The sequence below is a fragment of the Drosophila novamexicana genome, unplaced genomic scaffold (genome assembly GCF_003285875.2).
Source record: "Drosophila novamexicana strain 15010-1031.04,08,12 unplaced genomic scaffold, DnovRS2.1 tig00000817-arrow-arrow-pilon, whole genome shotgun sequence".
In the NCBI taxonomy this organism is placed as follows: domain Eukaryota; kingdom Metazoa; phylum Arthropoda; class Insecta; order Diptera; family Drosophilidae; genus Drosophila; species Drosophila novamexicana.
Genome location: NW_020824827.1, coordinates 125,593 through 139,994, shown reverse-complemented (window position 1 = coordinate 139,994; position 14,402 = coordinate 125,593). Strand labels below are relative to the sequence as shown.

General features: G+C 36.2%; 1 protein-coding gene across 2 annotated transcripts in view; it reads right to left on the bottom strand.

Annotated features, from left to right (window-relative positions):
• Positions 1-5,202: 5,202 nt before the first annotated feature.
• Positions 5,203-14,402, bottom strand: part of LOC115764020 — a 37,148-nt gene continuing 27,948 nt past the window's right edge. For both annotated transcript variants that reach the window (XM_030706849.1, XM_030706851.1), the window contains exons 5-15: positions 10,849-10,962; positions 10,647-10,784; positions 9,394-9,531; positions 9,241-9,329; positions 9,028-9,155; positions 8,829-8,948; positions 8,623-8,768; positions 7,735-7,915; positions 7,353-7,672; positions 7,078-7,275; positions 5,203-5,981 (exon numbers count right to left, since the gene is read on the bottom strand). In XM_030706849.1, the coding sequence (XP_030562709.1) occupies positions 5,884-5,981; positions 7,078-7,275; positions 7,353-7,672; positions 7,735-7,915; positions 8,623-8,768; positions 8,829-8,948; positions 9,028-9,155; positions 9,241-9,329; positions 9,394-9,531; positions 10,647-10,784; positions 10,849-10,962 (1,670 nt within the window). In that variant the 3' untranslated portion in view covers positions 5,203-5,883. The remainder of the gene's footprint in view (positions 5,982-7,077; positions 7,276-7,352; positions 7,673-7,734; positions 7,916-8,622; positions 8,769-8,828; positions 8,949-9,027; positions 9,156-9,240; positions 9,330-9,393; positions 9,532-10,646; positions 10,785-10,848; positions 10,963-14,402) is intronic.

Genomic DNA, 14,402 nt, shown 5'->3' with positions numbered 1-14,402 from the left:
ATATTAATAATTCGAATAACTGAACGGAGCCTGAACGGAGCTTCACGTCGAAGAACGGAATGGGAGACTCAAGACTTCACCTTTAAATAAATTAAATTTCCTTTTTATATTTCAAATATTTCCCATACAGCTCTTTTTTACATTTCAAATATTTCCCACACAGATTTTTTTTTACATTTCAAATATTTCCCACACAGCTCTTTTTTTACATTTCAAATATTTCCCATACAGATCTTTTACATTTAAAATATTTCCCACACAGCTCTTTTTACATTTCAAATATTTCTCACACAGCCTGTGCATTAAAATATTCAATCAACATACAAGGATGCGATTCTCCAGAACAAAGTCTTCTAGGAAACTGCGAGAGTACGTCTTGTCCAATTGGATAATATCCTTAACATCTTTTATTTACATTTAAAATATCTCCTTTTTATTGGTTTTTAACAACAAAAATAAATAAACACAAGCACAATTCCCCAGAAACTTTCTCTGCTAAATTAGTTACTTTTTCTTTTATTTATTTATTTCTTTTAATAAATAACACTATGTATTTGTCAACCTTAAGTTACATGCATCTTATAACTATTTAAACCTACAAATTAAATAATATACCAAAAAGGTAATTTGTAATGTGACAAGCACAAATTGCATTATTATAATATATTATATTACACGATACACTAATTCTTCTCTTTAAATATTGATTGCAATAAAAACCTTTTTGTTATTGTTTATTTTTTACACTATCAGAATTGGTATACTAACTGTTTCCATAAATATCTATATATGTATGTTGAACATTCCAATGTTTTATACTCATATTTGATTTAACTTATTTTTTATATAAATTGTGCAGTTACATATTCAACATTTACAGATTCCATACATGTTAATGTATATGTATGTTCATTTTTTAGGACATTCTTTCTGCCCTTCTCTCCCAACTAAATGTCGTACGACCTATGAGAAGCATCTAGTTTCGGGTGAGGTTTTATGATGCAATTCTCGCTCTAACCCATCTTGAACTTACGTTCCAAAATAAATACATAAAAAAATCCCCTGTTTTGGTATTTACCAACCAAAAAAAAACCTCACCCACCAAATATATGAACAAAGAGATAAAAAATATTCAATTCACCATGAACGGGAAAAATCCCATAGATGTCCCTGGAGATACTTTGGAATACTTTCAACTCCCATCTGATGTCTGAGGAAGAGCTCAAGGATCAGCTGCCTTTATACGTACTTCCCATGGATGCTCCAGCTGCTCGAAGTCCGACTCGAGTATTTCCTGTGGAGCTGACGAACCAGATGGAACTTGGCTTAATGTAATCAAATCAAATGTAATCTAAACCTTATCCGTCTGAGCCAAAGATTTGAGCTGGTCAGAATTTATGTAAATACATTTCTTTAAAACTCGAATAAATAATGTAAAGATAAATATTTTTGATTTTGTAAAATTCTACAAAAAAAATATGGTTCAAACTGTTCTCCAAAAAAATTGCTGATAAATTTATTAAAATACAGATCTGGAACGTGAATTGCCTTTCGGCTTGAAATTGTAGAACAGTTTTTAAAAACCAAATTTATTTTGAAATTATTTTTTTTTACATAATTTGTAAGCAGTTTTAGAAGTAAATCAAACTATTTTCATGTCTTGTTTTAAAACATTAATGTAAATAATTAATGAAAATTGTTTAAAATTATTTAAATAATTTGCAAGCGATTCTTAAAATGAATTATATTGTATAAAATTAAGATATGACGCTCCAAAACGACATAACTCCGCTTGGAGATATGACGTTCCAAAACGACATAACTCCGCTTGGAGATATGACGTTCCAAAACGACATAACTCCGCTTGGAGATATGACGCTTCAAAACGACATAGCTCCGCGCGGAGATATTACCCGAGAGCTCTTACCCGGGGTAGGTCGAATATCAAAACTTTTTGAATATTTTTTTTGAAAATCTCGGGTAAATATAATCTGATTTTAAAATATTATACCTTTTTGAATTCGTACGGATCCCTACTATCATATGGCATTCAAAGAAATTAAAAATTGATGGGTTGCAAAAAGTTGTTGACCAAAAAACGTTTCGTTGGTATAATCAACCTTTTTTGCTGATTTTTTTAGACCATCTCGGCCAAGTAATCTCAGAGTCGTAGCATTCGCCAACCCATACAAGAGACCTCGCTGAGAGGTGTGTAGTCAGAAGGGTCAAGAAAAGATCCTTTAGAGACCTCCTCCAACCACGACACAGGAGAAGCCCCAGAGCCCACCGACTACCTACGTGACGGTGCAGCCTTAATCAAAGAAGACGGCTTTGACGTTTGTCCACGATAAAGCCTGAGGAGCCAACCAGGATTGGCGAGATACCACCTAAGTTAACGGTTTTTTAATAAAAATGTATGCTATTTTTTGATTCAATACAATAAACACATATAAGGTTAAAAAAAAAACAAACTTTTTTGACGATTTTCTTTTTGAACTCTCGGGTAAATATATCCTGTTTTTGAAATGTTATACCTTTTTGAATTCGTACGAATCCCTACTATCATATGGCATTCAAAGAAATTAAAAATTGATGGGTTTAAATGAGTTGTTGACCAAAAAACGTTTCGTTTGTAAAATCAACCTTTTTTGATCATTTTTTTAGACTATCTCGGCCAAATAATCTCAGATTTTGGAATTTTATACTATTTTTGACTCAAGGATCAGTACTATCGATTGGCAACAGATAAATAAAAATCTAAATTTTGACCCAAATCGACCAAATAATATTTATCAAGTAAGAGGTTCTAGTCGGGAGCTCCCAACTAGGGGATACCCTGAACCCTCTACTTCAAACATCAAATGCATATATATATTCTATTTTAGAAGCTATATGTCAAGTCTCTATCTCTTGTAGGTTCTGAGATCCTTGCGTTCATACAGACAGACAGACGGACATGGCTAAAAAAAATTACATATTTACGTATTTGAAATGAATGGCAATTAATGAATGTAGCTGAAAGGTAAATAAAACGCGTGCGCTCTTATATTTGTAATTAGTTTGTATTTTTATTTATATTTGCTTAAAAGAACGGAAACAATTAATTTATTAAACATAGGACTCGAAAACATTGAATTATTGACAAAAATTTGCAGAAGTATTTCTCACACACACATCAACTAAATGAATTGCGTTCATAATTTTGTGTATTTGTTTACAATCTTTTTTTTTGTTTGTTTGCTTTAAAATAGACAATTAAAATGATTTATAAAATCGCTTCTTGAATATATATATATATATAAAAATCACTTAGATCTAATGCTTAGCGTTCACATTCAAATTGGAGTCCGTTCGCGGCCAAAATGCGCGCCTGCTAGCTGGGCTTTTGGGCGTGGCCCCGCCCACACACAATTGCAGTTGTGCACGGAAAATGTTTGGGACCAAAAATTCAAGCATTGCATTTAACTATTTACAAAAAATATTCATAATTTGCATTAGAATGGGCAAACATCGAATACATTTGGAACATGAATAACACGTTTATGCAGTGCTACGTTTACGGATGAAGTACAAAAGCAAAGAGGGGGAAAATGATTGGACCACGTTTTGTGAATAGGGGGAAAAGTGTTTGAGCTTAACAATTGCAAAACAAAAGGAGTTAAGCGTAAATAAACTTGATTGGGATATGGAATTGCAAAAAGAGAGAGAGAGAGAGAGGGAGAGAGAGTTGTGGGCCATAAAATCTGTATCTTTTGTGTGACGATTTGCCATGCTTGTTTCTTACGGCTTTAAATTGCATTCGCTTTTGTTTTTTGTTCTTTAATTGTTTAGTTTACTTAGTAAAAGCTGACAACAAATTTGAAATACTTATTTGAGTTAGGTACACTCAAAAAGATGTGTGCTTGCTGTTGACGCTGCGCTCAATAAACATTCTTTGATATTGCCTTCTTTTTTTTTGTATTGATTTGTCTTGTCCTGGGAGTGTCCCCGCGTCCTGGCTATTGCATTGAGTGAGTGAGTGGGTGGGGGGACTGGATGCCATGGCTCGAGTGTGCTGCTTGATCTGTTGTCCTTTAATATACTTAGTATGTCCGCTGCAGTTATAACTATATATACCTTTATATATACGTAGTACCTAGAAAGTAACCCTTATCCCACTTTGTGTGCGCCAGCTCCACCCAGCGTTACGCCTATGCATATATAGTATGTAGTTATATATCATTCGCTCACAAATATATATACTTTTAGCTAACTAGCAATTAGTTACATATGTATACACCGCAATACAATTTGAAATTTGTTGTCAATCAATTCGCATAACATTCGCTATTTACATATGGATGATTTTTTTTTTCAGAAATTTTCGCCTCATCAATTTTGACTAGTTATTTATGCATGCGCCTTGAAGAGGCTTCGGAATTGTTAGTTATGAACCGCGAGGGGTTTGCTTTTTCTTTTTTTTTTCTTTTTTAGGACAAAATTGTTGTTTTTTGTTTTTTTAACTCTAATGTAATCGAGCGAAAATGCTAGTTTCTGAAATCCTTTGGATACACTATCTTTAGGCTTAACGCCAATGTCTGTCCTCCTGTCTGTCTGTCTGTCCGCCTGACTGCCTGCTGATGTTGTTGTTTATACAGTTGCATTTTGTTTTGTTTGTTTATTCTAGACCTATATCACCGCTTAATTGCCTTAAACACTCTAATTATTTCTTAGCATTTCTTGCTGATTCATTGTTGTCCTTCGGATTGGTTGTCCTCTCTGCGTGTGTCTGTGTGTTTTATTAGAAATTAGTTGATTGATTATGAACGTGTGTGAAGTGCAGCTACTTAATAAAGTTCAAAGTTCATGAAACTTCACAATTTCTTATGCCTGCGCTATGAATCATACAATATATATATATATATATGTCTATGTGTATGTATTGTATGCTTAGTTTTTGCAAGGTATTAATTATGTATGTATGAAACCAATGTGATCCTATGCAAAATTGTATTATTATGTATACACATATATATTCTCATATATATATATATATATAGTTGGTATAATTATGCTTATTATAAACTATTTTGCACTGTACAACAAAATATATATGTGTGTACGCGTTTTCTGCATTTCCTTTTCTTTTTTTTTTTTTGTTTTTTGTACAATTTGAAAACTAATTTAAACTTTTACATACATATACGTTGTTGCTAGAAAATTGTTGCTTAGTATTTATGTATCTATGTGTGTATGTATGTTCGTGTTTGTGTGTACTCTTGTTGTAGGAAACATTTTGGAAATGATATAGAAAAATAAATGCATAGAACTTTATTAAGCATACAGAACGTTAAGCTTTCAGCTTCTATTCGTATATGCAGTTGTTATATCTTGTCTTTTGCATATTTTTTATATTTTTGTATTTTTTTTTTTTTTTTGATAATTGTATTACATATAAAGAAATATTTTGTTTAAATTTCAGCGCTACATTTCGCAAAAGGCGCGTTTAACTAGGCCTTGCTCTAAGGCTTTATTGCAAACCATTTTTTTGCTCGTTAATTTTAACTTTTTCTTGATATATATATATATAATATATTGATTTCATATAATAAAGCACTTAGAACTAAACAAAACAAGGTGGTTAAAAAAAAAAAACAAACAAACAAACAATAAATGTTATATACAGCAAAAGATATTTGAATTGTTTACGTTCGCTTAGGCCTTACAATATGCAATATGCAATATGCAATATGCAATATGCAATGTACAATTAGTCTTAAATGTGTGTGTCTTGTATACATGTTCATCATATTGGGGATTTGGTTTTTGGTTTTTGTGTTTATCAAATTGTTAATGTTGCTGTTGTGCACTCCCAAATTACACGTTGCACGCCGCCCGTTTAACTCAACTTTGCAGCGTTAGACACATCAGCATGGCTAACAGCACCATCCAGTTGGCCAGGTGAGCTGTGCTGGCGCTGGAGCCGGTTTCGCCACATTTACCTGAAGATATAGAAGAGAAAAATATTAGATAATTGGACTAGAATATATTACGTGGCTTTAAGCAGGCCATTTTTTTTACAAATTACATCTCGAGATTTGATTAAACTAAATTATATATTATATAATATATATTATAACAGTCTATTCCGTCTTCTTCCGTCTATAAAAAACTCTAAACTAACATAATTGATTCCCTATTTTCATTGGAATCAGCCATCTTTCGGCTATGAATTAATATAAACTAACATAATTGAAGTTTCATTGGATTGGAAATGTTAGGCTTATCATCTATTTCCAGATTTGATTGGACTTCCTGTTTTATACCCTGAACCCATTAAAAATGAGTATAAGGGTATATTGTATTTGTGCAAAATCCAAATGTATGTAACAGGCAGAAGGAAGCATCTCCGACCCCATAAAGTATATATATTCTTGATCAGCATCAATAGCCGAGTCGATCTAGCCATGTCCGTCTGTCTGTCTGTCCGTCTGTCCGTCCGTCCGTCCGTCTGTCCGTATGTATGAACGCAAGGATCTCAGATGAAGTTTTAGATGTAGGAGCTCCTAGTGCCTGCGCAGATCTAGTTTGTTTCCGATAATCGATAACTTACTCCGTTTCCAAGCAATCGATATCGATATCGATATCCTGTTTTTTGGGCAATTTTGGTAAATAATAAGAGCTAGAGTCACAAAACTTGACATATAGCTTTTAAAATAGAATATATATATATGCATTTGATGTTGGAAGAAGAGGGTTCAGGGTATCCCCTAGTCGAGAGCTCCCGACTAGAACCTCTTACTTGTTTTAATTATTATTGTATACATTATAGAAGGTATAGCCTCCTTTCACCCCATTATTTTTCTTCATATTTTCAGAAATCAATTTTCAGACAGCCTGTGAAAAAATTGAAGCTAACATATTTGAATCCCCATTTTCATTGGATTAGAAATGTTTACATGGGCCTCTCATAGTCTCAGGCAAAAACCCAAAAATCAGCTTTATCATCCACAAGTAAATAAGTCAGTCGGTCAATCAATCAGTCACTCAGGTGAAACAATCTTATGTAGACTACAATTCGTATAAATGAGCACCAACCAAAAACGGATAGATTGGCCACCAGATGATGATCGGGCGGCTTTTGTGTGCCGCGATAGCAGGCATCGCCGACAACCAGCTTGGCTGCATTGCCCTCCGTGGGCCTGTAGCTAATGCAGACGCCATGCTTGGTGCCCTTGTGCCTGGCTATAATGTAGACGGTGCTGTTCTCGCTCCACGAGCCATGACAGGAGTACTCTGTGTGTGTGAGAAAAGGGGCAAACATTAGAGTAGTAGCATATTGTGCTGCTTGTGAGGGCGTGCGTCTCGCTTACCTTCCTCGCCGTCCACGCTGCACAGCGGACTCACATCGATGACATTGGGCGCACTGCAGCCGACCCAAAGCTGTCGCTGGGCATTGTAGTTGGTCACACAGCCGGGCACATCACGACGACTGCGCGTGGCCACGAAGCCCACGCTGGTATCGTTGGCGCTGCTCAGCACCAAGGCTTGTTGTTGCTGGAGTTGCTCCTGCTGCTGCTGCTGCTGTGCTGGGAGTGCATTGCGTCGGCTGCGCACGGGCAGGCCGCGCGTGTTGGCATGCCAGGAGCCGCGCTCCATGCGCTCGGCATTGCGAAAGCTGAGTGTACTGTGCCTGCCGCACAAATAAACAAAACACAATTGGATTGGGCTACTTGCTCAAAAGTTCAAACATACCCCTTGTGACCAAAGGAGCCGGCATCCAAGCCATCGCCATGATAATGATGATGGCCATGTCCGAGATGCGATTTGCCATTGTGATTGCGCTTGTGGCGCGTGACCAGGTACGGCGGCCCAATTGCGCCGCGCAGATTGTACAGGCCCTCCATCGGGCAAATATGCGGTTCCGGATTGCTTGCTGTACGAAAAAAGAGAATCGATTTTATATAAGTGCACAGCTAGAAGATACCCTGTAGCCGGAACTAAGCAAGCAAATGTGTAGCAAAACATTTTAAACATTTCTTCTGAGCTCAGACCTCCAAGCTGAGGAAAATGGATAAAGAAGAGAAACTATCAAATATGCGTGCACAGCTAGAAGATAGCCTGTAGCCAGAACTAAGCCAACAAATATGCAACAAAATATATTAAACATTTTTTTATCTGAGACAAAAAGTAATTAAATTTGTATATTGAAATAACTTCAGTGTTTAAAGTGCGATTCTTCTGCAACTTTCAAGACTTGAAGATGTTATTTAAGTCCTTTCATAGAGACAGACAGACAGACAAACAGATAGATAGATGGATAGATAGATAGATAGATAGATAGATAGATAGATAGATAGATAGATAGATAAATAAATAGACAGACAGACAGATATATAGATAGATAGATAGACAGACAGACAGATAGATATATGTATAGACAGACAGATAGATAGATAGACAGACAGACAGATAGTCAGATAGATAGATAGACAAATAGCCACTTCTTTAGACAGAAGCTTATTTATCGACTAGGCTGTTGACCAGGATATTACTTTATGGAGACGTCTCCACTATACCCCATACTAAGGCCGTTGTCAGGGTATTAAAACAGCGCACAGAGCGTGTGTACAGAAAACTTACCCAGCAGCGTTATGTAGGTCATCTTGTTGAAGTCAAAGTGATCCGGTGCACAGGCATCCTCCAGACGATTGGCCGGCTTGCCCGTTTGTATCTCAATGACGTGCGTGTCCCGACGGTAAAACATCATGCACATAAAGCCGGATAGGCTGCAAACGGGAGGAAAGCAAGTTGATGCGAGATTTCTTATACGGTTTATTTTAGCTTACCAGCTGGTGGTGTAGTGCACCACAGCCATCATTTCGGTTGAGGTCTGTTTGTTTATCTGCTCGCACAGGGCACGTGTCTCCATGTAGCCGTTGGGCTTAATAATGTGCACGGAGCCATCGCTGCAAAGAAATTGGAAACGTTTTATTGGCTGTCAGTAAGGATGCCTCAGGCATGTTTGCTGTTCCCGTTCCCACTCACTTGGCATGATAATTGTAGACGGCATTGCCCATAAGTGCATGCCAGTGTCGCGGACCCTTGAACCAGGCGGGAAAATCGCAGCGCTCAGCCGCCGGCGGTTTCCGCAGCGACATTATTCGCGAGCCAACCTGCGGAAAACGAGGGGCGGAGGGGGGGAAGAGAAAAAGGCGAATTTAATGGCGTGGCTTTTATTTCGGATTTGTTGCTTTTTACCTCGGCGCTGTCTAAGCCATTGCAAGTGGCGTCGCCGGATTGCGCCAGCTTATATTCGGTATCCTTCGAGCTGAGTATGCTGGGGCCGCCTGCAAGGGTTATAAAAAAAGTTGACAGTTGGAGAGCACACATTTTTCCAGCAGCTTTTCTTACCCATCAGCGAGGAGATTTTCTCGTAAACAAAGCAACGATAACGCTCCTCATTCGAAATGGCATGATGATGCAAGACAAGACCCACCAAATAGCGTGAGTTGCCATCCTTCCAGGTCGCCAGGCAGGTCAGCTCCTCAACTGCAAAATGATGAGCATATGAGCATACTGTGGAAAATGTGCTGACGAACAATGGAGTGTACATTTTGTACATTTCTATTAGCAGGCAGCAATGACAGCAAGAACTCTTGCAATTAATAAGAACTTCAAATCAGAATTTCAACATTTTCAAACGTCCTGCAGATGTATTTTTAGGAAACACGTCTGCAAATCAATTTTTGGACAGTTCACAGCATGAATAACTATTTTTGGAATATGAATTAGACACGTAAAATGAATCAATAACTGAACAGAAAGGAAAGTAAATCCTTCTCTGAAGCAAGCCTCGATAAACAAAACAAAAACATTTGAGTAAAATGCAGACCTGAGTTTTCCTTGTGAAGGGCTACTCACAATTACAAAACCATCCGCGCTTAACTGTGGATGGATTTGTTTGCCTATTCCAAGCTTATATACTTATATATGTCGTAAGCAGTCGGATCGACCCTCTATATCGTATACTACCGGGTGTAACCCGGCCTTGCCCGTGCGTGCGTAGAAAATCAATTCTCATTTCTTTAAAGCTTTTAATTATATAATGAATTGATCTAGAGGCCAAACCATGAAGAAAGGGTCAAACCTTGCGAAAATCGTTTGAGTTTTTAAACGAATTGGTGGAGGTGGCAAATTATGACCTATTATCCATATGGGATATTTGAGAGTACTGTTTTTAAATGAAAACAAGCCGTAAGGGTATTTAATCTTTGATGAATGGAAACTAAATTACATGAAATGAAAGAACTCTAGAGGCGCGCTTTTAAAGTGTCGCATTCAACGAGCGCCTACTGTAGCTTGCTTAAATATGCTTTCCCGTATCATTTTTGATTTCTCAGAAACATCTCAACAGATGTTGAGCAAGATCTGTCTTTTTGCCAGGAGATCTTCAATTAAAACTTGAATTTTTGGTGAAAGGAAATTTAATTGATTGAAATAAAAGAACCCTATAGTGTGCGTTTTCCAACACTACATCAAGCTCAACGAGGGCCTACTGTAGCTTGCCTAAATATGCTTTCCTGTATCTTTTTGATTTCTCAGAAACATCGCTTTTATGCTCAAGAGAGACCTTTCAGAGACCTGAATCATGGATGTGGACTTACCCGTGCTCTCGGTGCCCTGGACATCGGGACAGGCCTGAAAACTCAGAAGCAGGCGGCTCTCCTCGGTGCAGCTCTCGATGTTCGAGACGGGCGACTTGCACTCGCCGTGGCCGCGATTGTACGTGAATATGAAGGGACCTGCGGGGAAGCGGATGATTAATTAAATAATTGAGATATGGGGGTTGGGGTTTGTGGAACTCACCCTTTAGCGGGCACTTGACCGGCTCGGCGCTCTCGCGGAAGAGGGAATAGAGCAGAGCATCGCCCGGTATTTGATCGCAGAGATTCTGTAAAGTCTCACGGCCCTTGCAAAAGTCTGGGGGACATGATTATTTGAAAAGCACACATAGAAATACAATTAATGCAAATCGCTAAAAACAGTTTTGTCGCAGACAAAGAAAACGCACACACAGAGAGAGAAAGGCGGAAATAAGGCGAAATGGGAAATGGGAATTGGATCGAGTAGAATAGCAAAAATATAGTTAGATAGATTAGTTTAAATAGATTATCAGATAGTTAGATAGATAGAAAACAACACATTTAGTTGAGCTTTTGTTTTTGTTTTTCTGTTTTTAAAGGAGTAACATAAAAAAACACAATTCTACAAAGTCGTTTTCTGTGCGTCGCACTGGAAGCTGCTCCCCGATCTCAAAGTCAAGAATGCCATTTAAATTGAAACAGATATTTCTTTTAATTAAGTGGCCTCTTGCCGCTTGCTGAGAAAATTGCGCAAAATGATGCTTGAAAAGCAGCAAAAGCAAAAAAAAAAAAAAAAAAAAAAAAAAAAAAAAAAAAAAAAAAAAGAAAAAAAATATGTCGCATCGCGGGAGAATTCTTCGGAGAAAGTCAGCTTCGAGTGCGGCAACACAATGAGCAGAAACAACAACAATTTCTGTTGAAATGTGTGTTCAAAAATTAAATAAAAAAAAATTAAATGAGGCGCAAACTCAAATCAAAAAGACAAGAGAAATTTTTTGTATTTTTTTTTGGCAAGACAATGCAGAAGACTTTTTGCATTACTGAGCTTTGTGTATTAAAAAAAAAAACTAAAAAAAAAGTTAGTTTTAATTATTAAAAAAAAATGAAGAGAAGAAAGAAAAAAAAGAACACATGGTCTCTTGATAGACACACACCGAACCGAAGAAAGTCGGGAGTACAAGGCAAAGGATAACTTTTGTTTAACAATAATTTTTTTTTGGTATTTTTTTGGTATTTCTGTTTGCTAGGGCAAGCATAACATATATAAATAAAAATAAATAAGTAATTAATTAGATTAATTAAATGTAAAACTCGTATATGCTAAGAAATCATACAAAAAGATTAGTTTGATTTGCAGTTTTGGCAAATGTAGTTTTCGCAGTTTGTTGGATTCGATTTTTGGTAAAGGGTCCTCTCTTTTTTTTTTTTTTGATTTTTTTCATCGTAACTTAATCCGTTAGCTTTATAGTAATATATATATATACATATCTAGATATGGTTAGGAAACCAACACAGACAGGCATATTGAATATATGTAGTACAAAAGAGTTTACAGCTAAAAGGCACAACACAAACAATTCGGTAGCGCTTTTTTCAATATCAACTAAGCTAAATGAAAACAAGCACACACAGTATAGTGTTGGAAAATACACGAAAAACGCTGAAACAAAATTCAAACCAAAAATTATGTACAGAGTTGTATAAGCCAAATGCTGGGCAAGTGTACAGTAGCTGGCTGTGTCTGTGTGTATGTGTGTGTGTGTGTGTGTGTGAGTGTTGGGAAGGTGTGTAGAGTTTTTGTCTGTAGAGAACCTGTGTGTGTGTGTGTGGCCTCTTTGAGTAATGATTGTAATTAAGTAGCAACTAGACTTGATGAAAAGCATAACGTGATAACAAGGCGCTGTTGGGGCGTGGCGTTCGTGTGCGTGTGTGTGTGTGTGTGTGGGTTTATGCTTATCAGTGTTGGTTTGGCGGCAACTACTACGAAGAAGCTTGGTATATCATGACAAGGCAAAAATACGACAGCACAGGACATTAAAAATAAACTATGTATAATAATTTTTGTATGTAAGTTGTTTGGGTTTTAATACCTTTTGCACACACACGCACACACACATATGTATGTATGTAAATGGTTAAATGTAATGTGTGTGTTATATTTATAGCTGGACTATAATACGATAATATTGTACAACAAACGAACACACACGCACAAACAACACTTAGAACGAACGGAATGAAAAATGACACACATCTAGTTTAGGAGTTTCGTACGGAAATGTACAAATATAAATTATGATAGAACCGAACCGAGAGCAGAAATTGTTGAGTTTCATGTTAAAATTACATTAATTAAATAACACACACATTTAGTAAACATGTACAAATTAACAAAACGCAAAAAACAAAAGTAACTAAAAGAAAGAACAAAAAAAAACGTAGTAGACAGTAACAACTAACTAAAAGGTACAAACACGGACACACACATATGTTCGAAAAAAAGAAAACAAGGGAAACAACAACACGGATGAGGTGGGGGATGTGGAGAGGAAAAGTGTGAACTCATAGAGCGAATAGTATTAGAAGTAGTAGTAAGAGTAGTAGTAGTAGTAGTAGTAGAAGTGGTACAAATAGTAGTAGGGTAAGCAGTTAAATAGTAGTAGGGTTTTTAGGTTAGGTTAGAATGTAGAGTAAGAAGAAAGTACAACAAGTAATTGATAAATGAGACAATTATACTAGCGGTCACCGGGCAGCCCATCCCAACATATTTTTTATCATCATGTACAATATGTATGCAAAATATATATACATAAATATATAAGTTGCTACTATTTTGTGTTTTCATACGTTTTTTTTTTTTTGCTATTTTTTTTTTCTTTACAATTTTTCTTTGGCATGTGCCAAAAAGCGCACAGCACGAGTAAATAATTGTTTTTGGTTTGTATTTTTTTTTCTTTTTACAAAATTTAGCTGAAATCCTTTTTTTTTTTCTTTTACGACAAAACAAAGTGTGACAGAGAATAACTGAAATTAAATGTGGAATGTGGGAATGTATTTGCTATTGATTATTATACAAAATGTGTTTTTCGAAAAACGAATAAAATGCAAAAGTTCTTTAAGCGACAAATGAATATGTTAACTCGGGGAAATTTGTTCGGGAACTGGGAAACGGACAAACGTATAAAAATGGGATTTGAATGATGAATAAATCCGAGTTCTCGCATAATTCGTATGATTTCCAAAAGCGGCACACACGCACGCACACACACATACACACACACATAGCATGTAACAATGAAATATTTACAACTAGCAGAAATTACCCGGCATTGTCCGGGCCAAGTGTTCAATTTATATATACAGATTAGATTCGAGCACATTGAGCTCGTTTCGATCGAATCGGATAAACAGATGCTATATGGATTTAAACATGCATTGGAACCCATTTCGGAAATCATATTCCAGCTTCGATCTGTGCCGAAACATAGGACAATATATAATCAAAAGAAGAAGCTACACTCGCTCGTTTGAAGAACTGTACAAAAATTGAGGCGATGATGATTTCTTTTTTTTTTTTTTTTTTGGTTAGCAGTGGATTAATATAAAACATTAACAATTATAATCATGTACAAAGAGTTATTTTCCAAGAGTTATTATTCATAAAAAAATCAACTAAATTAATTCAAATTAAAAGAAAGACAACAAACAACAGTTCTCCAAATAATTATGAATTATTCAAAATCAAATCAAAACGAAAAAAGAAATCGTTTATCAACA